Source organism: Theropithecus gelada, chromosome 1 (assembly GCF_003255815.1).
Source record: "Theropithecus gelada isolate Dixy chromosome 1, Tgel_1.0, whole genome shotgun sequence".
Taxonomy (NCBI): domain Eukaryota; kingdom Metazoa; phylum Chordata; class Mammalia; order Primates; family Cercopithecidae; genus Theropithecus; species Theropithecus gelada.
This window is the reverse complement of record NC_037668.1, coordinates 137,201,256-137,228,318: the sequence shown is the minus strand read 5'-3', so window position 1 is coordinate 137,228,318 and position 27,063 is coordinate 137,201,256. Positions and strand designations below refer to the sequence as shown.

Genomic DNA, 27,063 nt, shown 5'->3' with positions numbered 1-27,063 from the left:
ACATTGTAAACTTTACCCTGTTAGGATATTTTGTATTTCTGCCGATCTTCTTGAGCTTTGTTCTGGGATACAGTGAAGATACTTGGATGCGATTTTATTCTTTGGGGCCTAGCTTTTATGATTTCTTTGGTGGCTCCAGAGCAGTGCTCAGTCTAGGGCTAATTATTTCCCACTGCTGAGGCAAGAACTTTCCTGAGTACTCTACTCAATGCCCTTTGAGTTAGGAATTTTTCTAGTCTGACTGGTAGAACCAGGAGCTATTCTTGGTACTGTTTCCCCTAATCCTTTCAGGTGGGTCTTTCCTCACATGCAAATGCTAATCAGTATTCTGCTGAGTCCTTGAGGCAGGTCCTTTCTCTGTACTGCTTTCTTTTCTCCAGCACTTTGTCTGTGAACTCTAGCTGCCTTAGTCTCCCAGGACTCTGAGCTCCATCTTCTCATCTCAAGGAGTCTGCTGGGACCTACCTCAGTTTCCCTTCCCTGAGTCTACAAATTCAAGGCAGGAAACTGGCGCAATCATAGGGCTCATCTTTGTTTCCCATGTTTAGGAAATCCCTGTCCTGGCCTGGTGCACTTTGGCTCATGACTGTAATCCCAGCATTTTTGGAGGCTTAGGCAGGAGGATCACTTGAGCCTAGAAGTTCACGACTAGCCTGGGCAACACAGTGAGACCCTGTCTCTACAAAAAAAATACAAAAAAATTAGCCAGGCATGGGGCTATACATCTGTAGTCCCAGCTGCTTGGGAAGCTAAGGCAAGAGGATCGCTTGAGCTGGGAGGTTGAGGCTGCAGTGAGCTATGATTGCACCACTGCACTCCAGCCTGGGTGACAGAGTGAGGCTCTGTCTCAAAAAAAAAAAAAAAAAAAAAAAAGAAAGAAAAGAAAAGAAAAGTAGAGACATAGAATATATTTTATTTAATTTTTTTTATCTCTCAAGATTTATTTTTCAGTTCTTTACTTTTTCCGTTAAGTTATTGGGGTACAGGTGGTATTTGGTTACATGAGTAAATTCTTTAGTGGTGATTGGCGAGATTTTGAGGCACCCATCACCTGAGCAGTATACACTGCACCTTATTTGTAGTCTTTCATCCCTCGCCCCCACTCCCATGCTTCCCCCCAAGTCCCCAAAGTCCATTGTATCATTCTTATGCCTTTGCATCCTCATAGCTTGGCTCCCACTTATCAGTGAGAACATATGATGTTTGGTTTTCCATTGCTGAGTTACCTCACTTAGAATGATAGTCTCCAATCTCATCCAGGTCAGTGCAAATGCTGTTAATCCATTCCTTTTTATGGTTGTGTAGTATTCCATCCTATATATATACCACAGTTACTTTATCCACTTGTTGATTGACGGGCATTTGAGGTTGGTTCCATGATTTTGCAGTTGTGAATTGTGCTGCTATAAACATGCGTATGCAAGTGTCTTTTTGAAATAATGACTTATTTTCCTCTGGGTAGATACCCAGTAGTGGGATTGCTGGAACAAATGGTAGTTCTACCTTTAGTCCTTTAAGGAATCTCCACACTGTTCCATAGTGGCTGTACTAGTTTACATTCCCACCAGTAGTGTAGAAGTGTTTCCTGACCACTGCATCCACACCAACATCTACTGTTTTTTAATTTTTAAATTATGACCATCCTTGCAGAAGTTAGGTGGTATCACATTGTGGTTTTGATTTGCATTTCCCTGATGATTAGTGATGTTGAGACAGAATATATTTTAAAAACCCAAGTAGAACTTCCAGAGATAAAAAATCCAATGGATAGGATTAATAGCAAGTAGAGAAGAAGATTATAAATGTATTACAGAAGAGGGCGGGCACGGTGGCTCACGCCTGTAATCCCAGCACTTTGGGAGGCCAAGGTGGGCGGATCATGAGGTCAGGAGATCGAGACCATCCTGACTAGCACGGTGAAACCCCGTCTCTACTAAATATACGAAAAATTAGCTGGCATGGTGGCGGGCGCCTGTAGTCCCAGCTACTCGGGAGGCTGAGGCAATGGCATGAACCTGGGAGGCGGAGCTTGCAGTGAGCCAAGATCGTGCCACTGCATTCCAGCCTGGGCGACAGAGCAAGACTCCGTCTCAAAAAAAAAAAAAGAAAAAAAAATATATATGTATATAAAACAGAAGAAAAAAATACATCATTCAAGGACATGATAGAAAGAGGATGAGGGAGGTCTCTGGGGTCCCTTCTATAAGGGCAGTAATCCCCTTCATGGAAGTTCCACCCTCATCACCTAATCACCTCCCAAGGGCCCATCTCTTCATCCATAGGGGGTTAATATTTCAGCATATGGTCTTTGGGGGGCATCTCAACATTTAGTCCATAAAAGAGGGTAAGTCCAACCTCAGTCACTCCATCTTGACTAGAAACACAAGTCCTAGCTGTTTGAGACCTGTATCTTTTCATCCCATTATTCCCTAGTAGGATGGAACTGGAAGGTTCTACCACTATCTCTGTTTCTTCTGAGGCCTCTGGATCATTCGTTATTAGTTTGTCGTGTCAAAGAGGCTTGTAGTTAGTTATAGGCCTTGAAGTATGGGGCTGGTAATAGCTGGGGGTGGAGAGGCTACAATATCACTATTCCCCCTATGACTTCCTAGCTCCCAAATCTAAGTGGCTTCCAGGCAAGGCTCTGTAGTCAGGACCTCTGAGGGCCGAGGCCATCCTGGTGCAGGAGCTCGTGCTGGGGCAGATGGGATGGCAGGCCTTGCTCCAGTTCCCCTCTTCCTTCCCCAGTGACAAGCACAGACTATGACACTGCAGCGGATGCCACGGAGACCTCATCCTACTTCAGTGCCCAAGGCTACTTGTCCAGGTAGGAGCTGCCAGAGGTGGGCTGTGCCCCACGGACTGACGTTGCAGGGCCTCTTGGGGAGTGATGCTGCTGGGTGAGGGCAGGGCTTGGTCTGACAGCGTCCAATCCTGGAGCCTTCCTCCAAGCCCTGGCGGTCTCTGTCAGCAAACAGGGGCTTCCAACGTCATCCATGCCCAAGCCCCTCAGCACCCCTCCCGCCCTGCTCCCCTCACTGCCCTACTTTCTGGCTGACCCCTTTTCTGTTCTCCTGCCAGCCGGGAGCAGGAGGGAACAGAGTCCACCACTGATGAGGGCCAGCTGCCCCAGGTGGTGGAGGAACTGAGAGACCTCCAGGTGACCCCTGGCACACGCCTGGCCAAGTTCCAGCTCAAGGTGAAAGGTGAGAGGGAGAGGGAGTGGGGACACAGCCATGGCAGGATGGAGGCCAAGGAGCCGTGCCCCGTCAGCTACAATTGAAAGGAGACCCCAGCAACAGGGTCAGGCAGTCACTCTCCCTGCTGCCTGGGTGCTGGAGGCCGATACTTCATCACTGGTGGTGTGGGGGTGTTTGAGGGACCCTCTCTCCAGGCCTTCATCTGTCTCCCATCTGGAGGACACAGTGCCCGTGGGTGGTAGCCCAGGCTGACCACTCCCCCTCCCGTGGCCCAGGCTACCCTGCTCCCAGATTATACTGGTTCAAAGATGGCCAGCCCCTGACCGCATCTGCCCACATCCACATGACTGACAAAAAGACCCTGCACACCCTGGAGATCATCTCAGTCACTCGGGAGGACTCTGGCCAGTATGCGGCCTACATCAGCAATGCCATGGGTGCCGCCTACTCATCTGCCCGGCTGCTGGTCCGAGGTGGGTGCTCTGAGGGGCCGGGCAGAGACTTGGGCCCTGGGCAGCATCCTGGCCAGGGCTGACATCCCCTGCACACCTTGCCATATCAGGCCCTCAGCGGGGGTCCCTGGTACAAAGTGGCACAGGTGGCCAGAAGTTGGCCCTTCAGGGAGCGGGTGTGCAGCCCTCTGTCCTGACTAATGGGCAGGCTGGAGGTTGAAGTTGACCCAGGAAAGTGGGTAAACATTGAGGCTCTAGGTAAATCCATGCACAGCCAGAGCCAGTGTAGCTTGGGACTAGAGGACCCTACTTCCTTATTGTTCAAAAAGTTCTGAGCACTGAGAGTTCATTCCAAGTTTCACCCAAACCCGTCCTGCCACTGCTGCAGCTTTCCCCAGCGTCCCCAGGTGTGAGTCCTCTGCTGCTCTGGGCAGCATTATTTGGTTGTGTGCTGGTTCCAGTGTGGGGCCACAGAGTCCGTGGCAGGGTGAGGGTGGGTGGTGGGGCATTGGGTCTGGTCCATGCAGCCTGTTGCCTCTGTCACCAGAGTGTGTAAGTTGCAGGGCTTCATGGCCCAGGTTTCAGGCAGGGGTTAGGACGTTTGCTTGGGGAGCAGCACTGCCCTTGAGTTCCCTCACTGCAGGGGGTAGAACTGCTGGGCTCCCGCACAGCGCTGAGTAGGAGCCGTGGCGGGGTCCTGTGTGTGCTAGGTGTCTGACTCTAGTGCCTCTTTCAGGCCCCGATGAGCCAGAAGAGAAGCCTGCATCAGGTGAGGCAGCCCCAGACGGGCAGGGAGAGGCCAGGTGGCCATGGGTGCTGAGGGCCTGACCCTAGGGCTGACCGCAGTGGAGGTGTGGGTGGCCATGGGCTGGCTCAGGGAGGGCGCACCTAGGAGACAGCCCAGCCGAGGGAACAGCGTGGTGCTGTCCAGGTGCTGGCTGTGGAGAGCCACCTGGGGGCCTGCAGACATCATCGAGGGCCAGGAAGCAGGCGGTAGGGACTGTGCCAAGGTCTCTGCCAGCCACCCTGTGCCCCCTAGATGTGCATGAGCAGCTGGTGCCACCCCGAATGCTGGAGAGGTTCACCCCCAAGAAAGTGAAGAAAGGCTCCAGCATCACCTTCTCCGTGAAGGTAGAAGGTAAGGCATTTCTTGTCCCCTGCTGTGGAAAGATCACCCCTGGGGGATGGGACAGAGGTGCCCCCTCCCCACTCACATCATCCTGAGGGAGGGCCACAGACAGGGCTCCACCTCCAGAGGCCCCGCTCCTGGCGGAGTGCACTTACCACCTCCTGCCCGCCCCAGGACGCCCGGCGCCCACCGTGCACTGGCTCAGGGAGGAGGCTGAGAGGGGTGTGCTGTGGATTGGCCCTGACACGCCAGGCTACACCATGGCCAGCTCTGCACAGCAGCACAGCCTGGTCCTGCTGGACGTGGGCCGGCAGCACCAGGGCACCTACACGTGCATCGCCAGCAACGCTGCCGGCCAGGCCCTCTGCTCCGCCAGCCTGCGTGTCTCAGGCCGTGAGTAGGGGGTGGGGGGGTGGAGGGCTGGGGCATGGGAGGTGGGCACTGGGTAGCTTTGGAGTCTCCTTGGGGCACACTGCCCATCACCACCATCTGGGCTGGGACCCTGTGGGACCCCCTCCTTCCTCTTCTTATTTTCTGACAGCACCAGGGAGACCCCAAGACGGGTAAGGCCCTGGTGGTGCTGGTGGTTTTGAGCCTCAGAGTCCCCTCTGGGCCCAGGACCCGTGGGTTCTGCACCGCCGGCTCCAGGGACTTTTCCTGAAGCCCCCTGCATCCTGGGCCTTGCTCAGCCCCTCTGAGGACAGGAGAACCCCTGTTCTCCTCCCATCACTGTTGGGGTGACCGCAGGCCAAGAGTGGGATGGGGAGGTGAGCTTGGGCACAGCCCCTGCTCAGGGCTTCGGAGGGACCCAGTCCAGATCTGGAATCAGACGTGCCGGGGTTGGGAGCACCATCCTGATGGTTTGCCCGGTCCTCCCTGACAGTGTCTAAGGTGGAGGAGCAGGAGAAAGTGAAGGAAGCACTGATTTCCACTTTCCTGCAGGGGTAAGTGAGGGTTGCCCCTGGAGGCTGTTCCAGTCAGGGCCAGGGAGGATGCTCTAGGAGTGGAGGACGGGACAGCGCTGCCCCTGGGGAGAACACCTGTCCCAGAGCGTGTCCTGGCTCTGCCCCATGCAGGCCGTGTGGTTTGGGCCAGCTCTCTTCCTTCTCTGCACCTCAGTTTCCCCATTGTAAAGCGAAGGCTTCTGTTGGGCCTCTCTGGTATGGAGCCCCTTTCTCTAGTATCTTGGTCTGTTGTCCCCAGACCCTCTTTTTGTCAGGAGCTTCTGCATAAGGACAGAGGGTGGTGGGGTCCAGCCCAGGCCTCTCAGGACACCCCCTTTGCCCGTTTAGGACCACACAAGCCGTCTCAGCACAGGGGTTGGAAACTGCGAGTTTTGCTGACCTTGGTGGGCAGAGGAAAGGTACAGTCAGGCTGGGTGCATGCCTGTGAGGGGCCAGGGTGATCCCCTGATGCTGGGATCAGGGAGGAGGCTGCCCGGGGGTGGCTCCAGGCCTCAGAGGCCCCTTCTGAGCAGCACAGCACTGAGACACCTGCTCACACAGCCAGGACCAACCCGTGCCTGGACTTCAGGCTTGATTAGTGTCGGAACCATGTCTGATCCCCATGGATCTGGGAGCCTGTGGGGTCCCTGGGCCAGCCCTGGGCACAGAGCTCACATCCAGCGGGCTGTGTAGATACCAGGGTCTGGGTAGAACTCCTAGGTGCTGGGCACTGAGAATAGAGGCAACACAGCCCCGCTTTGGACCCATGGCCCCTCCTGCAGCCTGATGCCCAGGTCTGGCCTCTGCTGACTCTGTCCCCAATGCCCCTCATCCACTGTCCACTGGCAGTCCCCACCGTGCCCTCTGTCTCTGGACATTCTCAGCCCCCTGGTCATGCCTCGGCTTGACACTCATGAGCCAGAGTGACTCCTCATCCTGGCCAGTTGCCACTGGCCTCCCGCCTTGCCAGCCACTGAGTCTCATCATCTCCCTGCTAGACATCAGCATCATGCGGGGAAGGCTTGGCTGTTTGTTCACCATTGGCTCCCAGGGCCCAAGATGGGCCTACAGCATGGGGTGCTTGGTACACATCTGAGGGGCACGCAGCAACCTGAGCAGAGTGTTTGTATCTCCAGGAGAGCCTCTGGCTGCCAAGGAGGCCCTCAGACACCTCTCCCTTGCTGAGGTGGGCACAGAGGAGTTCCTGCAGAAACTGACCTCCCAGATCACCGAGATGGTATCGGCCAAGATCACGCAGGGTGAGGGGCAGCGGCCCATGTGCCAGGGTCACTGGGATGTGTCCGGGGTGTTTGCCCTTCCCCTGAGCCCTGGAAAGCCAGAGGCAGGCCAGGGTGTCATGATCCTTGCACCCCCAGCCAAGCTGCAGGTGCCTGGAGGTGACAGCGATGATGACTCTAAGACACCATCTGCATCCCCCCGCCACGGCCGATCACGGCCATCTTCCAGCATCCAGGAGTCTTCCTCAGAGTCAGAGGATGGCGACGCCCGAGGCGAGGTGGGCAGCTGGAATCCTCTGGGAGCAGGGCAGGGAGAGGCCCTGACCTTCCTGAAGAGAAGGTGAAGGGTGGGGAGGGGCTCAGGAGGCAGGACTCCCATGGGACTTTAGGGAGGTGGGACCCCAGCAAGTTGCAGGAACTGGTGAGAACAGGGTCTTCTCCACACGGCGTCCTGTGGAGATTTGCCTTCCTGGAGAGCCATTTGTTTAGTTCATTCATTCACTCCTTCATTCCTTCAAAGGAGAATGTGTCTCAGGCCTCCAGTGTACCAGGCACCCTGTTAGGGCTTGGAGTGGGTGTGGAGACCGGGAGAAGGTAAACAAGTAACTGAGTGTAGGCAGTCCAGGCCTGGAGACCCCAGGGCTGTGGTGACCTCTAGGGGTGGGGGTGGGGCAGGGGAGGTCTCTCACATTCCTGCTGTTCTGTGTGGGACAGGAACCAGGCGTGTGCATGCTGACTGGGGATCCCTGCCCTGTGGCTCGGGATCTCGGCAGGCCCAGCTGGCACCTCCTGGGTCTCACCACTTTAGCACCCCCACCCCCCTCTCAGATCTTTGACATCTACGTGGTCACCGCCGATTACCTGCCCCTGGGGGCTGAGCAGGATGCCATCGCACTGCGGGAAGGCCAGTACGTGGAGGTCCTGGATGCAGCCCACCCACTGCGCTGGCTCGTCCGCACCAAGCCCACCAAGTCCAGCCCCTCACGGCAGGGCTGGGTGTCACCAGCCTACCTGGACAGGAGGCTCAAGGTACCTGAATGGCCAGGCAGGAGGGGTCCTCAGGGGTCCTGGAGGCCCCTAGGAGGGGCGTCCCAATTTGAGGGGCGAGAGCCCAATCCCTACAGGACAGGGCCAGAGTTCAGCACCCCGACCGGAATACTCCTGTCTCTCACCAGCTGTCACCTGAGTGGGGGGCTGCTGAGGCCCCTGAGTTCCCCGGGGAGGCCGTGTCTGAAGATGAATACAAGTCAAGGCTGAGGTGAGTGCCTGCTGGGCTGGAGGTGGTGGCACTGGCATCCCACTGACTGGACAGTCTTCCAAAGAAGCTGGCCGCTTGCCCTGGCTCTGGGTCCAGGCCCTAACCCTGGAGGTCTTGGGGTCATGGCTATGCTGATTCCTCTGCAGGGGCCTCTGAAACAGTGCTCCTGTGTGAGCCTATCAGGGACAGGTAGGGGCCAAGGACAGCAGAGCAGGCCCAGAGCTGCCTGGGTTCCCGCAGCTGCCCTCCCAGCCTTGTACTGGCAGGACCCATCTGGGTGGCTTCCTGGTGTTGGGACCGGCCTTGTCCAAGAGGGAGCCTCTCTCCACCTGCTCTCCCACTTCCTGTGAGCAGGCGACAGGCTGTGCAGCAGGAGGCGCTCCCATTTAGCAGCTGAGGGAGCGGGAGCCTCGTGGCCCACAGTCCCTGCACGGGAAGCAGGAGCTCCGTGGTCCCTTATGGCGGCCCCCTCCTGCCCAGCTCTGTGATCCAGGAGCTGCTGAGTTCTGAGCAGGCCTTCGTGGAGGAGCTGCAGTTCCTGCAGAGCCACCACCTGCAGCACCTGGAGCGCTGCCCCCACGTGCCCGCAGCTGTGGCCAGCCAGAAGGCAGTCATCTTCCGCAATGTGCGGGACATCGGCCTCTTTCACAGCAGGTGGGTGGGTGGGGCCACACACACACACACACACACGTCCATGCATAGACGCACTGTAGGGCCAGGCCTCGTGCAGGTGGGTTGGAGCCAAGGAGGGAGAGAACCTGTGCTGACTTGATTTATCCCTCAGTGCACCTCCCCTCAGAAACCCAGACGTGTGTACCTGGCTTACTCATGGGAAGGCCTACGGTGCACCAACAGCTAACTGGCATGTGCGCAGGCCCACTTGCATGCACACCCTCACACGTGCGCACACATGAACACACACGTGTACAGGTGCAGCCTTTAACACCATATACCCATGTGCATGGCACATGTGCACATCTGTAAATGCACACACATGCACACAGTACACACATACACCCATATACATGTGCACATCACCTGTGTGCCCACAGTGCATACCTATAGACGTGCGTACACATATATGCCTGTGTACATGTATACATGTTACACACATGGACACACATATGTACATGTCTCCACACTATTTTTGCACACCTATGCATATGCACTTCTGCACATATGTGCACACCCAGCATGTACATGCACATCCTTTCATCTTAACACTTGAATACATGCACACATGCATATAACACAGCATCTCCTTCCCCCACCACCTGCCTGTGTATGCAGCCACATGTGCTCATACACATTTACATGCCTCCACAAATGTGCATGCCCACATACATGTACACATGTAATATTCCTGTGAGCTTTCATACACGGCACACAAGCACTTCTTTGCATGCCCACACATGTCTGCATGCATACTCTCACACACCCCAGGAGCCACAGGCCCCAGCCCTTGTGCAGGGCCAGCTTCCTCCCAGAGGTGAGGGCTCAGGGCCAGGCTATGGGGCTCAGGCTGAGTCCTGATGGCATCCCCCTTCACAGCAGCTTCCTGCAGGAGCTGCAGCAATGCGACACAGACGATGACGTGGCCATGTGCTTCATCAAGAACCAGGCAGCCTTTGAGCAGTACCTGGAGTTCCTGGTGGGGCGCGTGCAGGCTGAGTCGGTGGTCGTCAGCACGGCCATCCAGGAGTTCTACAAGGTGCCCATGCCTGAGCTCATGGACTTCTGAACCTCAGTGCCTGCCCTTGGCTCCCTCTGAAGGCTCACTGAGCCCAGGCATCCTCCAAGGTTCATCCTGGCCTGCCCACATCAGAACCTGCGTTCATCCCCGACCTTGCCACTGCCCACAGCCTCCCTGCGGCCCCCTTGGGCCTCAGTTCAGAAATGCGGGTGGAGTTGCTTCTGCAGCCCTGTGCTCCTGGGCAGACCACTTCAGCAGCCCAAGTCCTGTGCTTGTCACCTGTCAGTAGGTGATGACAGCTGTCACCTGGGGTGCAGGTTGTGTGTGCACCCTGGGGACCCACCCTCCAGCTCTCAGGGACACAGCCATCGGGGGCCTTGCATTCCTGCCCTAAAATCCACCCTCCTGGTTCCCACAGAAATATGCGGAGGAGGCCCTGTCAGCAGGGGACCCCTCTCAGCCCCCGCCGCCACCTCTGCAGCACTACCTGGAGCAGCCGGTGGAGCGGGTGCAGCGATACCAGGGCTTGCTGAAGGTGGGCACCACCTCCCCTGCCCCACCTCCTCTGCCCAGGCTGGGTCTTTTGGGGTCCAGCCTGTGGAGCAGTCTGAACCCTGACCTTCGCCCCGGCCCCAGGAGCTGATCCGCAACAAGGCGCGGAACAGACAGAACTGCGCGCTGCTGGAGCAGGCCTACGCCGTGGTGTCTGCCCTGCCGCAGCGCGCCGAGAACAAGCTGCACGTGTCCCTCATGGAGAAGTACCCGGGCACCCTGGAGGCCCTGGGCGAGCCCATCCGCCAGGTTGGGGAGGGGCAGGGGCCGGGGCCGGGAGATGTGTGTGAGGTGGGTGGATATTGGGGTGTTGGGGGCTTGCATCTGGGGCTGCCAGGAAGTGGGGGTGTGTGCATGAGTTGGGCAGGGCACTGGGTACTTGGGTGGCTGTGGGGTCTGCACCTCTGAGCAGTCTGGCCCAACACAGGCTGACCACAGTCCACACCCTCCCCCAGGGCCACTTCATCGTGTGGGAGGGTGCGCCAGGGGCCCGAATGCCCTGGAAGGGCCACAACCGTCACGTGTTCCTCTTCCGCAACCACCTGGTAATCTGCAAGCCCCGGCGAGACTCCCGCACCGATACCTTCAGCTACGTGTTCCGGAACATGATGAAGGTCTGTGGGCTCCCGGCTGCTGGGCGTGGCTCCCTGTCCCTCAGCTCCGGGGTGGATGCCGGTGGCCACGCCTGCAGCCGCTGGTCCAGGGTGGCCTGAATGTTTCCTCATCGAGTCCCACATCTGTTGAGGATGGTCAGCCCGTGTCCCCATCCCTGTGCTGACACCCTCCCCTACCCACAGCTGAGCAGCATCGACCTGAATGACCAGGTGGAGGGGGATGACCGTGCCTTTGAGGTGTGGCAGGAGCGGGAGGACTCGGTGCGCAAGTACCTGCTGCAGGCACGGACAGCCATTATCAAGAACTCGTGGGTGAAGGAGATCTGTGGCATCCAGCAGCGTCTGGCCCTGCCTGTGTGGCGTGAGTGTCCACCTCCCCGGGGGCCCAGGTGGCTGAGCCAGGATGGGGCACCCAAGCCTGTTCCTGCAGCCGCACAGGTCCCTACCTGGGTGGGTGTGAGGGGTGGGCTCGTTCCTAGGACAGATGGCTCAACCAGCCTGTGGCATGTGATGGCTACAGCCTCATGGGGAGCCCCTGGGCTGGGTGTTGGATTGGCCCTGACCCAAGGTCGGGGATACCATGGGGGCCCCAAGCTCAAGGCACCCACCCAGATCATGTCAGGGGCTGTGAAGGGTCTGGCAGCCCAGGGTCTGCTTCCTCAACTAGAACAGAATCTTCCCCTGAGCCCCCACTGCTCTCTGTTTAACACACACCTGCCTCACTCACCTGACTCTGGATGGGGACCTTGGATGAGGGGCGACAAAGGACAGTCCCCATAGTGGCCACACCATCGGATGTGGGGCTCGTGGTGCAAGGCAGATGACCTGCCAGGTGCACCTGGGGGTGCCGCAGCCCAATGTCCCCCCACAGAGTACTCAGGGCTGTGTGTGTCCTCAGGGCCCCCGGACTTTGAAGAGGAGCTGGCTGACTGCACAGCCGAGCTGGGTGAGACAGTCAAGCTGGCCTGCCGCGTGACAGGCACACCCAAGCCTGTCATCAGCTGGTACAAAGGTAAACCCCGGGGCCGGGGGCTGTGGCCTTCCTGTCCAAGATGCTGGCCCTGCAACAGAAAAGAGCCTCCCGAGAGAAACAGGCTGTGAGGGCTGGGGACCCAGTATGGGATTTGGCCGGGAGCCTGGGGCACGAAGGACAGGCCTCATATGTTCACTTGCCACCTGCCTTCCAAATCAAAGGCAGCATGGTTGGGGACACGGAGATGCCGAGACATGGAGAGGAGGGAGTTCAGTGAGAGGACTCGGCTCTGCAAAGCTGCTAGTCCCATAGTCAGGGCTGATTGCAGCCAAAGGGCCCAGGTTAAAGTAGCTGCTGGGAGAGCTACCTAGGGAAAGGTCCAGGTGGCACTAGGCATGAACTTCCAGTTGTCCCCTCCCGGGGGCATCATTTCTCCCAGTGACAGCATGTGATGACATGCACAGGGTGGTGCCAACCAGGTGCTTCCCTGGCTATGGTGTCCAGGGTTTTGCAAGCCCAGCCATGGAATCGTGGCTCACTGCTCTGTGGTGGGCCTTGGGCTCCAGCCCTTCTGGAAGCCAAGCTGATGCTGTATGGCCCAGGGACCCCCAGGAATCTCAGAAATCTCACAGTCAGCATAGATGATCCCATGTGGCCCAGGGCTCCCAAGGAGAACAGATGCTTTTACCAGGCAGGATATCCCAAGGGCCTGAGATCACCTCCTAGGAGCTGCAGACTTCTCCCTGGGGAGCTGTGCTGGAGCCATGCCGGGTTTGAGCAGCAGAGGGACACAGTTTGGCTCTGTCATCTGTCACCTTGGCTGTAATGCCAGGAACCTGCTGGGGAGGGCCAAGAGGGGACCTGGGACACCAGCCTGGGAGTCATCGTGCTGGAGCTGGGGACCCGGGCTCAGGGATGGCTGTGGATTCCAGGGATGTGTTGAAGGCTGAGCCGGCCCGATTTGCTGATAGGGTGGCTGGCTATGTGGAAAGAGCTTGGCATCCAGATGTGCACACAGTTGGGGCTGGACATCCACCAGGGTGGTTCCGTTTGCAAAGGTAGAAGGCTGGGAAGAGGCACGGTGGTGTGCAGATGGGGCTGGGTGGGAGGAAGAAGCACCAGGCCTGGGAGGACCCTGCAGAGTCGAGGTGCCTGCAGTGATGCTGGCAGAGGGGCCGAGGGGTGGTCGGAGAAGTACAAGTAAGGCTCAGAAGAGGGATGTGGCCGGAGGCGACGAATGGGACGTTGTCAGCTCACAGAGCATCTGACCTGCCAGTTGATGCAGACGCAGAGTGCATGTGGAGGGGGTGAGGCCCAAGCACCCAGGCTTGAGAGCCCCCACTTCCAGAGTCTGCAGAAATGAGGGGATGCGAACCCAGGGGAAGGAGCGGCCGGGGAAGTGGGGGCCCAGGAAGCCAGCCAGGGAGAGGCCAGCAGGGAGTGGGCAGGGGCATCCAGGGCTGCCAGGGTCCCCATTCTACCCTTCACACATGTGCAAGTCAGCCTGTCACGGTTTACACACGTACACATTACACACACTTGTACACACACGTACATAGAGACACATACAGAGATACATGCTATGCACTCATGCATATGTACATACACACCCCATATATATGCATTACACACACATATACATTAACACTATATGTGTAATATACATCGATGTGCACCACACATATAGATACTACACATACATGCATAGTATACAATACATATACACAAATACATACCATACACATGAATATGTACATAGATACACATTATACAGGTACACATACATGCACACACACCACATGCACATGCATCATGCACAAGTGCACACTACATGTGCCTATACAACTACACAGATATATACACAGATACATGCAAACATGCACTATACACATAGATACATGCACATTACACACACAAGTACATACTTTACATATGCACACACACTTTATACATAGCTACACGTACATGCATGCACACACTACACATATATAAATATACATATTAGAGACCACACATATGTGCACACGTAGATAATACTGCACACATATACATATGTACACAGCCACATACCATACACAATACACATGCACAGATACATGCAACACACATGCATGCTACACACATAGACACCATATATTTATATTCATAAATACTACACACTCGTCTGCATGCATACATACACAGTACACATATATACACATAGACCCACCATACACATAGGTACACACAAGCATATGTATTACACACATATCTGCATGTAAACATGCACAAATGCTACATATACACATATATACATGTATAGTTATTTGCACACACACAGAAGACACAAGACGTTCAAGACAGAAATGATTCATCATCAACATGAGGCAGCAGCCAGAACAGGCTCTTGCCACAACTCTCAGGGGTAGTGTGGGAGAAACCTGCACATGCGTGTGCTGCACCATGGATTTCAGGGGCTGCATCGTATCACCTTGGGTGTCTCCAGGGAGGGAGGCATCTCTGCTCCACTGTCCTGGAATGTCTGCTTGTGTGAGCACTGCTGTCTGGAGCATCTGGGCTGCAGGAGCTGGCCAACCATGGGGCATTGTGCCCCAAGAGACCCAGCTCCACCCTATTTCCACAGGCTCCAGCCGCTCGGGGATTTTCCCACACTTGTGCCCAGCCCTCAGCCATCCTGGCTAATCTGACTGACGCTGGCTGGTATGCCGTCCTTCCAGTCTAACTCAGGCTGCATTTAATCAAGCCTCCCAGCAGGGGAGATGCCAACCTGTGGGACTGCCCTGGACCACCCCAAGGCAACAGCCGCCACGTGTGTGGCTCCCACACAGGAAGTCTTGAGAACACAGTTATTGTTTACAATTTGGGGACTCCTAGGAAGGCACACATCAGTACTGACTGATGGTACTTCCCAGATGACCCCCCAGGGGGTCACCTAGGCTGTCAGGTTAACCTCATCTGGCCTGGCTGACCGGCCTCCAAGCCCCCAGTTCAGTCCTTATAACCTAGTGCTGTCCTGGTGTTGCAGGCACCATCCAGGCACTCAGCCCTTCCTGTTCTCCCTGTCCACAGCAGCTGGGCCCGCAGGTCTGCCCATGACTGAGGACGGGGCTGGAAAGAAAGGACTCTAGGGAGTGTTGCCTGGGTGTGTTGGGAGGGGCCATCCCGGTGTCCACTGGTGAGAGCTGATGAACACAATGGCTTGGAGGGCTGCCCTGGGATACTTCTGGAGGAAGGCTCGGATGGGTCATTAACGCCTGCTCCCTGGGGTCTTAGGAGCTTCCCTCCTGCCACCTGTCCAGACCTCTCCTCCGGGAGGTTAGGTTCAAGAGGAACAAAATCTTTTTTATCAAAGCCTGCCAGAAGCCAGTTGAATGCCCTGAGCCCCGCTCCCTTTGGACCAGGCTGCCACCGAGGGTTGGTAATGGCAGAGCCTGGGTTTCCCTGTGGATGGAGGCCCTCCCCTTTCCCTCGCTTCCTAACCACCAGTAGGCAGCTTGCACGAGAGAGCTCCTCTCTGGGGACAGCTGCCATTGGTGACTGGACTGCCTTCCAAAGGTCTGTAGGGCAAGAGGAGGTGGGCACAGTCAGACTGCCATCCCCTTGCTGAGTGGCTCTTGTGGTAGATGTCATAGGACATCAAACTGCAGGGGGTGTGCGTGGCACACGCCTTCATGGTGTGGCTGGAGACCCAAAGCAGCTTCATAGCAGGTAGGCCTCCACAGAGAGCCTGGAGAGGGACAGCTGGCCTAGGGGCCATGGAGAACATTCCCCTTGGCCCTCCGCAGGTTTGCTGAACAATCAGCTTGCAAAAGGCAAACAGATAGGAGGAAAGGCAGACACATTTATTGAATGTGTAGACACTGGATCCTTCAGAATGAAGACCAAAGACCCAGAAGAAGCTGTCTATTTTAATGCTTAGGTTCCATAAAGTATGGACAACTGTGCTGAAATAGGATTGGGCAAATAGGGTTGGATCTAGTAAGAACAGACTGAGTGGGGACATCCTGCTATGCCTGTGTGTCTGGATTCTTCTTGGCCTTCTGAGCAGTGTCCTTTCCTTCTGAGTGAGAAGCAGGACCCTTGCTGGAATGGGGGTCTTGGATCTACAGCCAAACAAGGTAGGTCCGATCATTTCTCCATGGCCAAGTTTTACACAGAAAGATGGAGAGAACATTGGAGTCCTATTTTTAGGCTTTGTGGCTGGCTTTAGAGAAAAAGGTGTTCTGGTTTCTATGACCCGCCTTGGGGAAGAGGGATTCTAGTTTCTATGGAAGCCTGGGAGGAGAATGAGGGGCTAGAGACAGGAGGGGAGGAGAAGGTCAGAGAGATAATTTTGCTTCTGTGGCTGCTTGGGAGGCCCTCATTTTGGGGTCTTGTTTTCTGAACCCCAACACTGGGTTCATAGGAGCAGTCTGCCAGGATGGAGAGTGGGTTCACCACATGCAATGTGTTCTCCTCTCCTGTAGGCTTGAGAATGTCTCTCCAGGATGTCCTCAGTCTGACATGTGATGTAGATTCTGCGTCTGTACCCTGCCTATGGTAGGGCTTAGTGATGTGGTGTCCTGGGGGCTCTGCACAGGAGCCTTGGCAGTCTGGCCAGGGCGTCCCCATCAGCAGCCTTGATTCACTTCATTGTTCATTGCCCCAGGAAGAGGTGTCTTTAACCTGCCAACCTATTTAAAATTATCTCTGAGCCGGGCATGGTGTCACATGCCTGTGATCTTGGCTGCTTGGCAGGCCGTGGCAGGAGGAGTCCATGCACTCCCTGCCGTGTCCCCTCTGCCTTCCCTTGGGGGAGTCTGTCATCTCGGGGAAGTTGCTTGAGCCAGGAAAGGATCTGGTATAGAGGGGATGGAAGGGGTTAGAGGACAATGACAGAACAAGACACACCTCCGTGGCTCAGCCAACCATGGAGGTAGGACCCTGTCTCTACCGCAAACACATAGATCCCCTACTGTCACCCCCAGAAGAATGGAAGGCCAGCATGCTGGATGCAGGAGGCTGCTCCACAAGACGCCCAAGCTGTGGCCATTCTTCCTGAGTGCGGGCTTGGTGCCCATCCTTTCCCCTCCGAACCAGGCAGAGCTAGATGGGCTGAGCCCTCTCCTGCCTCGCCCATCGTGGCTGCTGGTGGCCCTACCCGAGCACTCAGTTCAGGCATGAGTGTCCGTGGCTGTGGTCTGAACAGGGTCGGAGTCTTCCTTCAGATTCAGCACTGGCTCTGGCATTTATTGTGAAGTGGTTGAACTGAGGCTGAACCAGCAAAGTCCCTGGCAGGGACTGGAGAAAGAGCGCCAACCAAGGCACCGCCCAGGTGTCTGTATTTGAACCCACTCCTCAGTTCTCAGACTACAACTACCTGCCTAGTTTCTCTCCTTAGCAGGGCAACAAAGTAGAGAAAGAGATCCACAGGGCCACTTCTTCTTTTCCTTCCAGAAGGCCATGCCTCTGACAGTGTCACTTCCCTGTCTCCAAAATTGTAAATCAAAAACTGTGAAGGGCCCACAATTTTACCCCACTTGCAATCTTGCAAGCCAGCCTGCTAGCCAGATGTAGACAAAAGACACAAGACTCATGGGTCAGAGGCAAAGACTTTTTACCAGCAGTGCCTCAGTGTCTCTCATCATTGCCCCCACCCATTTCTGTGAGGAGGCGATGGAACCAGGTGTTAGTTGCATGCAGGGGTTGCCCCACGAGAGAGAAATCTTGAATCTTAGGAGACTTGGAGCTCTTTTTATGGGGCTGCTGGTACATCTGCCCATGCTTCACTCCAGAGATAGTGGATGACTTCCTACCCTGGGATGCAGAAATGTCTCCCAGGAAAGGAATGGAAGGGTTTTGTCTCTGTTGCCCTGGAACACAGCCAGGCAGACGGGCATCTTCTGCTTCACTCTCCTTACTTTCTACTTTACTCTCTTCTTCTTCTTCTATTCTAAACCTGGCTGTGAGTGCCTTTGCTCAGAGGGTTGAAATGTGGAATCTGAATTTCAGGGAGAATTGTTTTCTCACAGCAAGATGAGGACAGAGCTGCTGGTAGCATGGCGGCCCTGACTGCTGGTAGCTTTGGGGGAGAGAAATGGAGCCTAGGGGATGGGCTTAGTGGGGATGGGAAGAGATGCCCTGGAGGGTGTGAGCACAGCTCATTTCTGGAGTTGCCATAAAGGGGTGCAGAGATCTGAGGTGGTAACTAGAAGGTTTTTGAAAAAAATTAAAGATTATTTCTGAGCTGAGTGGGGTCGCTCACACCTATAGTCCCAGCTACTCAGGAGGCCAAGCGGGGAGGATCGCTTGAGCCCAGAAGTTTGAGACCAGCATGGGCAACAGAGTGAGGCCCTGTTGCTACAAAAAGTTAAAAAAATTAGCCAGGCATGGTGGCACACCTGAGACGGGAGAATCACTTGCGCCCAGAAGGTCGAGGCTGCAGTGAGCTGTGATTGCCCCACTGCACTGCAGCCTGGGCAACAGAGCAAGACTCCATCTCTACAAATATATATGTGTATGTGTGTACACGTGTATGTGTGTATAATGTATATATATATGTGTGTGTGTATATATAATATATATCTCTTATAGTTCTATACAAATCATAAGTTAGTGCTGGTTGTGACCTTTGTGATTTAAGCAATCTGTGGGGCACACCCGACACTATTGGAATGTGAATCGATGCTGTTTTATATATTTAGACATTATGTGGGAAGGAGTTCTCCACAGTGAGAGGCCGTGCCTTCTGGTCCCTCACCTGGGAAGGAAGCATGCCTTGGCCAGAGAGGTGTAGTCAGTTGTGTGTTCATACCAAGGTGATTTACTTCACATTCTTCAGTCTTCAGATATTCGTATTAGAAGGCTGTGCATTTGGAGGCATGAGGATGTGGCCTGGGAGAGGAGAGTGGAGCTGGGGGTGAGACTTTGGGCTGCCGTGTTCTCCGCAGGAGGAGGTGCAGGGAAAGAAGGCATGGAGGGCTGTGGGCAGTGATTTCGAGAAGGGGCTGCAGGCCCTAGGCTGGGCAGGCAGGGGTGAAGAGGGGATCAAGGTGCTGTGAGCTGGGGTGCAGTCAGTGCGTTAGAGGTCCTCAGAACATTGCAGGACTGCTGAGAGCTGAGGTGACCAAGGACTCAGCTGCCCATAGAGGATGTCCTCTGTGGGGCTCAGGTCCCTTGGCCTGCCCCCTGCCTCTAGCTAGTGTCCAAAGTGGACAGAGAAAGAGACAGACAGAGTGAGAGACAGAGACACAAAGAGACAGAAAGGCACAAAAGGCACAGACAGAAAAACAGACAGATAAAGACAGACGTGGAGTCAGAGACAGACACAAAGGCAGAGACAACAAGGAGACAGAAAGAGAGACAGAGACAGAAAATAGAAACAGACACAGAGATAGAGACAAAGAAAGAAGCTGAGTCCGAGACAGATGAAGAAAGATGGAGACAGAGAAGCAGAGACAACAGAGAGAATGGGAGCTCGTGTCAGCCTCTCCCTCCAGGGTTGCAGGTCAACCTGGAAGCTGGACCCGGCAGGGAGCCCGTGTCTGGCCCTTGTGCTGCAAGTGTGGCCCCTCCGTCCCCTCCCCGACCATGACTGCAGCCCCCAGGCCAGGCCCAGCTTCTCCCCGCTAATGGAGTGAGCCCCTGGGTCCCCACCTGAGTGATGGCCCCCACTTGTCCTTTCCAGATGGGAAACCAGTGCAGGTGGACCCCCACCACATCCTCATTGAAGACCCTGATGGCTCATGTGCCCTCATCCTGGACAGCCTGACCAGTGTAGACTCTGGCCAGTACATGTGCTTCGCGGCCAGCGCCGCTGGCAACTGCAGTACCCTGGGCAAGATCCTGGTGCAAGGTTAGCCTGGAGGCCTTCCTGGGGGAGGAGCCACCCTGACCCTCCCACCATGGCAGGCCCAGCTGCGGCGGGGTGGTGGGACAGTGGGATGGGCATCCAACCATGTTCTGAGGGGATCACTGGGGGCTCATAGAGGGCACTGGGAGGGGTGGGGACCCTGAAGCCCCTTCCCTGGCATCAGCCTCAGCTCCATCATGGCATCTCTATGTCTCTCTGTATGTCTCTGTGTCTGATGCACTGTGTCTATTTCTGTCTTTGTCTGTCCATGTCTGTATGTCTCTATCTCTGTCCTTTGATCTCTGTCTCTGTCACCCTGTCTCTGTATGTCTTTTTTCTGTTTCTGTCCTTCTGTCTCTGTTTGTCCATCTCTATCTATGTGTCTCTCTGTCTGTCTATCTTTCTGTCTCTGTTTCTCCATCTGTCTCTCTGTCTCTGTTTCTTTATCTCTGGTCTCGATGTCTATGTCTCTCTCTCTCTTTCTGTCTCTATTTCTGTCTCAATTTCTCTTTCTCTGTCTCTTTCTGTCTGTTTTTCCATCTCTGTCTCTTTGTCTCTCTCTATCTCTATTTTTCTCTCTATATTTCTTTCTCTGTCTCTCCTTCTCTGTATCTTTATCTCTCTCTGTTTCTCCATCTCTATCTTTCTGTCTCTGTGTCTCTTTCTTTGTAAGTCTTTCTGTCTCTGTCTCTATCTCTATCTCTATGTCTGTCTCTGTCTGTCTGTCTCTATGTTTCTATCTGTCTCTCTCTCTCTCTGTCTCTTCCCTCCACAACCCCACAGTCCCACCACGGTTCATGAACCAGGTCCGAGCCTCGCCCTTTGTGGAGGGAGAGGATGCCCAGTTCACCTGCACCATCGAAGGCGCCCCATACCCGCAGATCAGGTGGGGCCCAGGCCTGCCTGGGGATGGGGCATGAGGGGGCCAGCTCCCACCTGGAGCATGGGGCACGGACCATGTGTTCCCGTGTCAGGGCTGGGCTGGACATGGCCACTGGCCTTCAGCTGAGAATGGGCTTTGTGGGGCTCCGGTTCATTCTGGATGTGGGACACCCCTCAGCCAGGAGGACACGGCCAGGCTGTGTCTTGGCTTCTGGAAGGGTGGGCTCTCTGAGGACCCCCGGGGTCTGAAGGCAGGGCAGCTGGGTCGTGAGCACAGGTAGCACAGCCGGGTTTGGCCCTGAGACAGGACATAGGAGGATGTCGCCGGCGGGGTAGAGCGCGGCCCGAGTCCTGCCTGCCTCACGTGCCCTCCGGGTGGATTCCAGGTGGTACAAGGACGGGGCCCTGCTGACCCCTGGCAGCAAGTTCCAGACACTGAGTGAGCCTCGCAGCGGCCTGCTAGTGCTGGTAATCCGGGCGGCTGGCAAGGAGGACCTGGGGCTCTACGAGTGTGAGGTGAGAGGTGCAGGAGTGGGGACCTGCCTCGGGGCCCAGGCCATCCGTGCCGGCCGTCCTCTGGGGTCTGATTGTGGAGGGGCTTAAGAGCCCAGGCCCTGTCCTCAAGGTGGAGGGCTCTTGGCAGAGGCCAGGGGGCACCATACCCACTGCTACACCCTTCCTTGATGACAGGCCAGAGGCCACCATGCCACTCTCACCCCCCCATCACAGGCGGGGGCCACCATGCCACTGTCACTGTCATCCCTGGCCACACCACTGCCCCATGCCCTGGCCTTATTCTCCCTCTGCCCCGAAGCCTCTCCTCGGCTCCCATGTCAATCTGGATGCCTTCCTTGGCTTCCCTGGCCATTTCAAGGATGCCACTTGGTTTTTGCCTTTGGGGGGCCCGGCATGGCCTCATGAATTTTGTCATTCATGTCAAATGGAGTGTCAGTTATCCAGTGTAGCCTGGCCCTGCTCAGGTACCTTTTACCTGTGGAGATGTCCAGCCTACAGGTGGACAGAGCTGCCTTCTGCTCCAGCCACTGTGTCTGCAGGGCCGGGGCAGGGGCTCCCCAGGGTGGGGCCCAGTGCCAGTCCTCCGGCCCTTCAAAGCCTGCAGTGGTTGTGGTGGTCATGGTGGCTGTGTGCCAACTGTAGGTGCCCCAGACCCCAGGCGCTGGCCTCTGTCCAGCTCCTCCAGGGGTACTTGTCTGGCCACCACCCCCCACCATGTAGCTGCTGCTGTGAGCCTGTGGGGAGCCTGCCCCACACCACTCTGGCTGGGGAAACCAGAGACCCAAGTGAGCTCTTGATTTGCACTAATACCATCACTAGCCATGCATGGGGATTTAAATTTAAATTTAAATCAACTAAAGTTAAATCCAAAGCTAGGTGCTGTGGCTCACGCCAGTAATCTCAACAATTTGGCAAGCCAAGGCAGGAAAATCCCTTGAGCTCATGAGTTTGAGACCAGCCTGGGCAACATATTGAAACCCTGTCTCTTAAACAGGGTTTATGTTTGTCTGACTGGTGTGTCATCTCACACCAGTTAGAATGGCAATCATTAAAAAATCAGGAAACAACAGGTGCTGGAGAGGATGTGGAGAAATAGGAACACTTTTACACTGTTGGTAGGACTGTAAACTAGTTAAACCATTGTGGAAAACAGTGTGGCGATTCCTCAAGGATCTAGAACTAGAAATAACATTTGACCCAGCCATCCCATTACTGGGGATATACCCAAAGGATTATAAGTCATGCTGCTATAAAGACACATGCACACGTATGTTTATTGCGGAACTATTCACAATAGCAAAGAGTTGGAATCAACCCAAATGTCCATCAGTGACAGACTGGATTAAGAAAATATGGCACATATACACCATGGAATACTATGCAGCCAAAAAACAGGATGAGTTCGTGCCCTTTGTAGGGACATAGATGCAGCTGGAAACCATCATTCTCAGCAAACTATCGCAAGAACAGAAAACCAAACACCGCATGTTCTCACTCATAGGTGGGAAATGAACAATGAAATCACTTGAACACAGGAAGGGGAACATCACACACCGGGTCCTATTGTGGGGAGGGGGTAGCGGGGAGGGATACCATTAGGAGATATACCTAATGTAAATGACAAGTTAATGGGTGCAGCACACCAACATGGCACATATATACATATGTAACAAACCTGCATGTTGTGCACATGTATCCTAGAACTTAAAGTATAATAAAAATAAATAAATAAAAGAAAATGCATAGGCAAAAAAAAAAAAAAAAACAACTAAAAAATTACTCAGGCACAATGGTGCACACTTTTAGTCCCAGCTAGTCGGAAGGTTGAGGTGGGAGGATCCCTTGAGCCCAGGAGTTGAAGGCTGCAGTGAGCTGAGATCGTGCCATTGCACTCCAGCCTGGGTCACAGAGCGAGACCCAGCTTTAAAACATACATAAAACGAAGTTAAGTTCAGTTAAAGATTCGGTTCCCTGGCTGTTCTGGCCCCATGTCCCATGCTCAGAGCTGCACGTGGACAGGGCAGACGGAGAGCATCCTCATCACTGCAGGGGACCCTAGGGCCATGTGGGTCCCCCAGGGATGCTGTGGCTGGGCTGGGGCCCTTCCCCTTGTGGGGGACACACCAGGATGGAGGCTGCCCATGTTCCCAACATGGCCACAGGGAGAGGGCCCTGCCCGTGAGAAGCCTTGGGCTCTGAGCCAGCCCTGCTGTCCTTGCAGCTGGTGAACCGGCTGGGCTCCACACGAGCTAGTGCAGAGCTGCACATTCAGAGCCCCACGCTGCAGGCCCGGGAGCAGTGCCACAGGGAGCAGCTCGCGGGGGCAGTGGAAGGTAAGTCCCACCCCTGTCCTTGCCACCAAGGCAGCTCCCCACGGCTCAGACCCATGCTGGACCCTCACAGGCCTGGCCATGCCCGGGGGGACATGACTCTCACCTTTCCCAGTCAGGGTCTGCTGCCTGGAGGACACTGGAGGAGGGCTGGGCTGGCATCGTGGGGCAGGGAGAGCCACAGATGGGAGACGAGGAGGCTGCTGCGGGCCAGGCACAAGTCCCAGCCCCCGGCTGGAGGCAGCACCTGTGTGGGCTGGTGGAGTGTGGGCCCTGAGCCCAGAGCCTGAGTGGAGGCTGAAGAGGTCACTCTGGGTGAGCGGGGTTCCCAAAGCCCTGCTGCGGTCCAGAGAGGGAAAGCCTGTGCACAGAGGCCAGGCCTACACCCAGGGCAGCTCGCCGGTGGTGGACAGGAGGCAGTGGGCAGGAGGCAGTGGGGAGGTTGCAGCAGGAACAGTAGGAAGGACGTCTCTGCAGAGGGCCAGGCCACTGGGCCCCAGCTTGGCTCCCAGGAGAAGGGGCAAGTGTCAGGGGCCTGACCCCTCCATTGAGGGTAGGGCTGGTTGTGGAGAGACCTGGCCTGGTCTGGGACTGCTCCTGGGTTCCTGGGAGGGCCTTGGGCTGCAGAATGACCTCACTAGGGGTGGAAGGTGATGGGCCGGGGGAGAGGTGGGACACATCACCTCATTCCTCCAGGCTCCCGGATGCTTTATTCAGGGCAGGGCAGCCAGGATGGGAAGGGGGTCATCGGGCATCCGTCTTGGGCTCCCAGTTGGGCTGCCCGTCTGGACAGGTTTTGAGCCTCCCATCACTGGGGACATGCAAGTGGAGGCTGGTTCAACACCTGGCGGAGCTGCAACTCTCACTGTGGGTTGGAATACGTGTCCTCCAAGTCTTAAACGTTGGCTCCTGCAACCCCACCTCAACTGTCTCTCCCAGTGCCCAGTGTCTGAAAGCCAGTTGCCCATCTGGACCCCACAGAGCTGGGCCATCTTTGATTGCCCTCCATGACCCTCAGGGAGACCCCTCCCTTGCTGGGCAAATGTCCTTGTTCCTCAGCCTACACAGTGCCACAGGCACTGGCCAACCCCTGACTGCGAGTGCCCCATGTCTGACGTGTCTCTGGGGGCCCTGTGACCTCCGTCAGCCCCACAACTGGTGGCCACAGCACCACACACAACTGCTTCTGGAGCTGCCAGCACCTCAGCCTCCCATGAGTCTTGTGTCTCACGGCCAGGGAGGTGCCCAACTGGGACACTGGGACACCCAGGGCTGCCTCTTGCTGGTGACAGGAGTGTCCTCCACAGTCGTTCACTTGGCTGTCACAACAAATCTCTCTCTGGGTCTGGAGGAGGGGGTGGCAGGGGAGAGAGGCCACCAGTGCTGGACAGGGTGTTGGCACTTCGGCGAGGTGAGAACGCAGGTCCTTGAAGACCCTGAAGCTGGAGCCAACACCTCCCCGCTTCTAACTCCTATCCTGCTGCTTCATCTTTAACCCAGCAGCTCTGCAGCCCGAACAGGCCCTGGCAGGCCTCTGCGGGGTGGGCGCTGCCCCCTTGCTTGTGGATCACGCTGCGCACGGCTGCACTCCTCCCATGGTCGCAAATACTCACTCTGGCCCACAGCTGATCAGGTGGCAGTTTAGGTACATGAATGAAGGTGCCAGAGAGTGTATGGGCCCAGAGGTGCCTGGCTGTCAGCCCCAAGTACAGGGAGGATGAGTGGGGAGGCCCTGGATTTTCCCATCACTCTGTAGTTCCCATCACTGGCCTGCAGGTGGTGGACACATTGGCTTTCTCTGGGGTCAGCTTAGTCTAAACACACAGAGCCTTTTGGTTGGATCTCATTCTCTCCTCCCATGGGCACTCCTCTCTCCAGGGGGAGCCTGTGAAATACACACTTACACATATGTATACATGTGCATGCACACACATATGCATGCACGTACACACATTTGCACGTATGTGCCCAGAAATGCACAGTACGTGTGGCTTGCAAGTGTACATATAGATGCAGGTAGTCCCTGAAATTCATCTGCTTCTCATCTGAGACAGGTGTAAAGCCTTTCTCCACATGGCAATCTAGCAAAGCACACGGTGTCCCACCCCCGACCCAGAGCTGTGAGGCCGTGTGCCCCAGGCCACGTTACTTGACTTTTCTGGGCCTCCTGCTTGTTTTTTTCCCTCAGGGTGCTGGGAAAGGTCACTGAGATGTGAAGGTGCTGGTGGCCTGTGGACTGTCCACTGGCCAGCTGGCTAGGGCTGGGAGGGGGCCATCTTTGTGCCCTGATGATTCTGCCTGGGAGCTGCAGAGGAGGAGTCCTTGAGGTGAACTGGAAGGAGGAGCTGCCTGATCCCAGATGTGTCCCATCCCATAGCTGGAACCACAGGCCCCATCCTGCTGGCTCTGGGGAGGGAGGCAGCTAGGAAAACCAAGAGAGACCATGGAGTGTGTGAACTGAGGATGCTCCTATAGGGAGATTTGGGCTGACGCTCACTCGGAGCTCAGCACCCTGCCCAGGCATCCCCTGGGGCTGTTCTTGGCGGGACTTCTGTGGCTTTGTGCCACAAAGCTCAGGTGTGCCACTTTCAGGACTCCAGAGTCCCTCTCTCCTGAGGATTTTTTGTAACAGAGGCCCCAACTGCCTCAGCCTCAGTGTAGCTGCTGGCTCCCTATGCAGCCACAGGCCATGTATTCCCTTCTAGCACTTGGTTTCTGTGTCTGAGAAGTGGGATTGTAGGTCTGACAAATTCACAGGGCTCCCTTGGCACATGGGTTGAAGGAGAAGCTGGGATTTCTGTGCTGGGAGCGTAGTTAGGGTCTTCATTCTCCCCCCAGACCCTCGAGACCCTCGAGACCCTGCAAGACCCTTGAGAGGGACAGTGGGTCCTGCCTTCACGAGGGAACACATTGTCCTCAGCCCTCATTCCACAGCCACTCAGGACAGGCATCGTCACCTCCATGTCAGAGACCAGAGAACTGGGGCTCTGAGTAGACAGCCTGCCCAGGGGCAGCTTAGCAGGCGACTATAATGCTGTGCCACTCAGATAGCTCAGCCCCCAGCACTGGCTGGTCTGTAACCCTCGCTATTCCGACTGTTTTCTTTGTAGTCACTGAGCAAGAGACTAAAGTCCCCAAGAAAACCGTCATCATGTAAGTGCAGGCGTGTTCCTAACCTTCCTTCTGACTGCAGTGCCTCCTGCATGCCACTGACCTGCCTGGATCATGCCCGTGTGGCCTAGCCACCTGCTTGCCGCCTGTCTGCTCACGTAACATTCACCCTCTGACTGCCAGCACCTTACAGGTACTTGCAGTTACCTTGCATAGGCACCTTCCCCTGGGGCCTCGATTACCTCCACACTTCACAGCTCTCTCTTCCAGGGCCTCAGTACACTCCATGGTGCCACTATTTCAGCAGAGTAGACTTATTCCACACACTTCACAGTGGTTC

General features: G+C 55.8%; 1 protein-coding gene across 2 annotated transcripts in view; it reads left to right on the top strand.

Annotated features, from left to right (window-relative positions):
• Positions 1-27,063, top strand: part of OBSCN (obscurin, cytoskeletal calmodulin and titin-interacting RhoGEF) — a 162,841-nt gene that overhangs the window by 113,090 nt on the left and 22,688 nt on the right. The window contains exons 57-80 of one of the 2 annotated variants that reach the window (XM_025402032.1): positions 2,749-2,827; positions 3,082-3,206; positions 3,476-3,673; positions 4,389-4,421; positions 4,692-4,790; positions 4,956-5,174; positions 5,665-5,725; positions 6,074-6,144; positions 6,862-6,984; positions 7,102-7,241; positions 7,792-7,992; positions 8,139-8,221; positions 8,702-8,875; positions 9,776-9,932; positions 10,333-10,449; positions 10,551-10,715; positions 10,922-11,080; positions 11,264-11,441; positions 11,979-12,092; positions 19,720-19,887; positions 20,668-20,770; positions 21,153-21,282; positions 23,504-23,615; positions 26,723-26,765. In XM_025402032.1, the coding sequence (XP_025257817.1) occupies positions 2,749-2,827; positions 3,082-3,206; positions 3,476-3,673; positions 4,389-4,421; positions 4,692-4,790; positions 4,956-5,174; positions 5,665-5,725; positions 6,074-6,144; positions 6,862-6,984; positions 7,102-7,241; positions 7,792-7,992; positions 8,139-8,221; positions 8,702-8,875; positions 9,776-9,932; positions 10,333-10,449; positions 10,551-10,715; positions 10,922-11,080; positions 11,264-11,441; positions 11,979-12,092; positions 19,720-19,887; positions 20,668-20,770; positions 21,153-21,282; positions 23,504-23,615; positions 26,723-26,765 (3,052 nt within the window). The remainder of the gene's footprint in view (positions 1-2,748; positions 2,828-3,081; positions 3,207-3,475; positions 3,674-4,388; positions 4,422-4,691; positions 4,791-4,955; positions 5,175-5,664; positions 5,726-6,073; positions 6,145-6,861; positions 6,985-7,101; positions 7,242-7,791; positions 7,993-8,138; positions 8,222-8,701; positions 8,876-9,775; positions 9,933-10,332; positions 10,450-10,550; positions 10,716-10,921; positions 11,081-11,263; positions 11,442-11,978; positions 12,093-19,719; positions 19,888-20,667; positions 20,771-21,152; positions 21,283-23,503; positions 23,616-26,722; positions 26,766-27,063) is intronic. The other variant, XM_025402023.1, reaches the window with a different exon arrangement.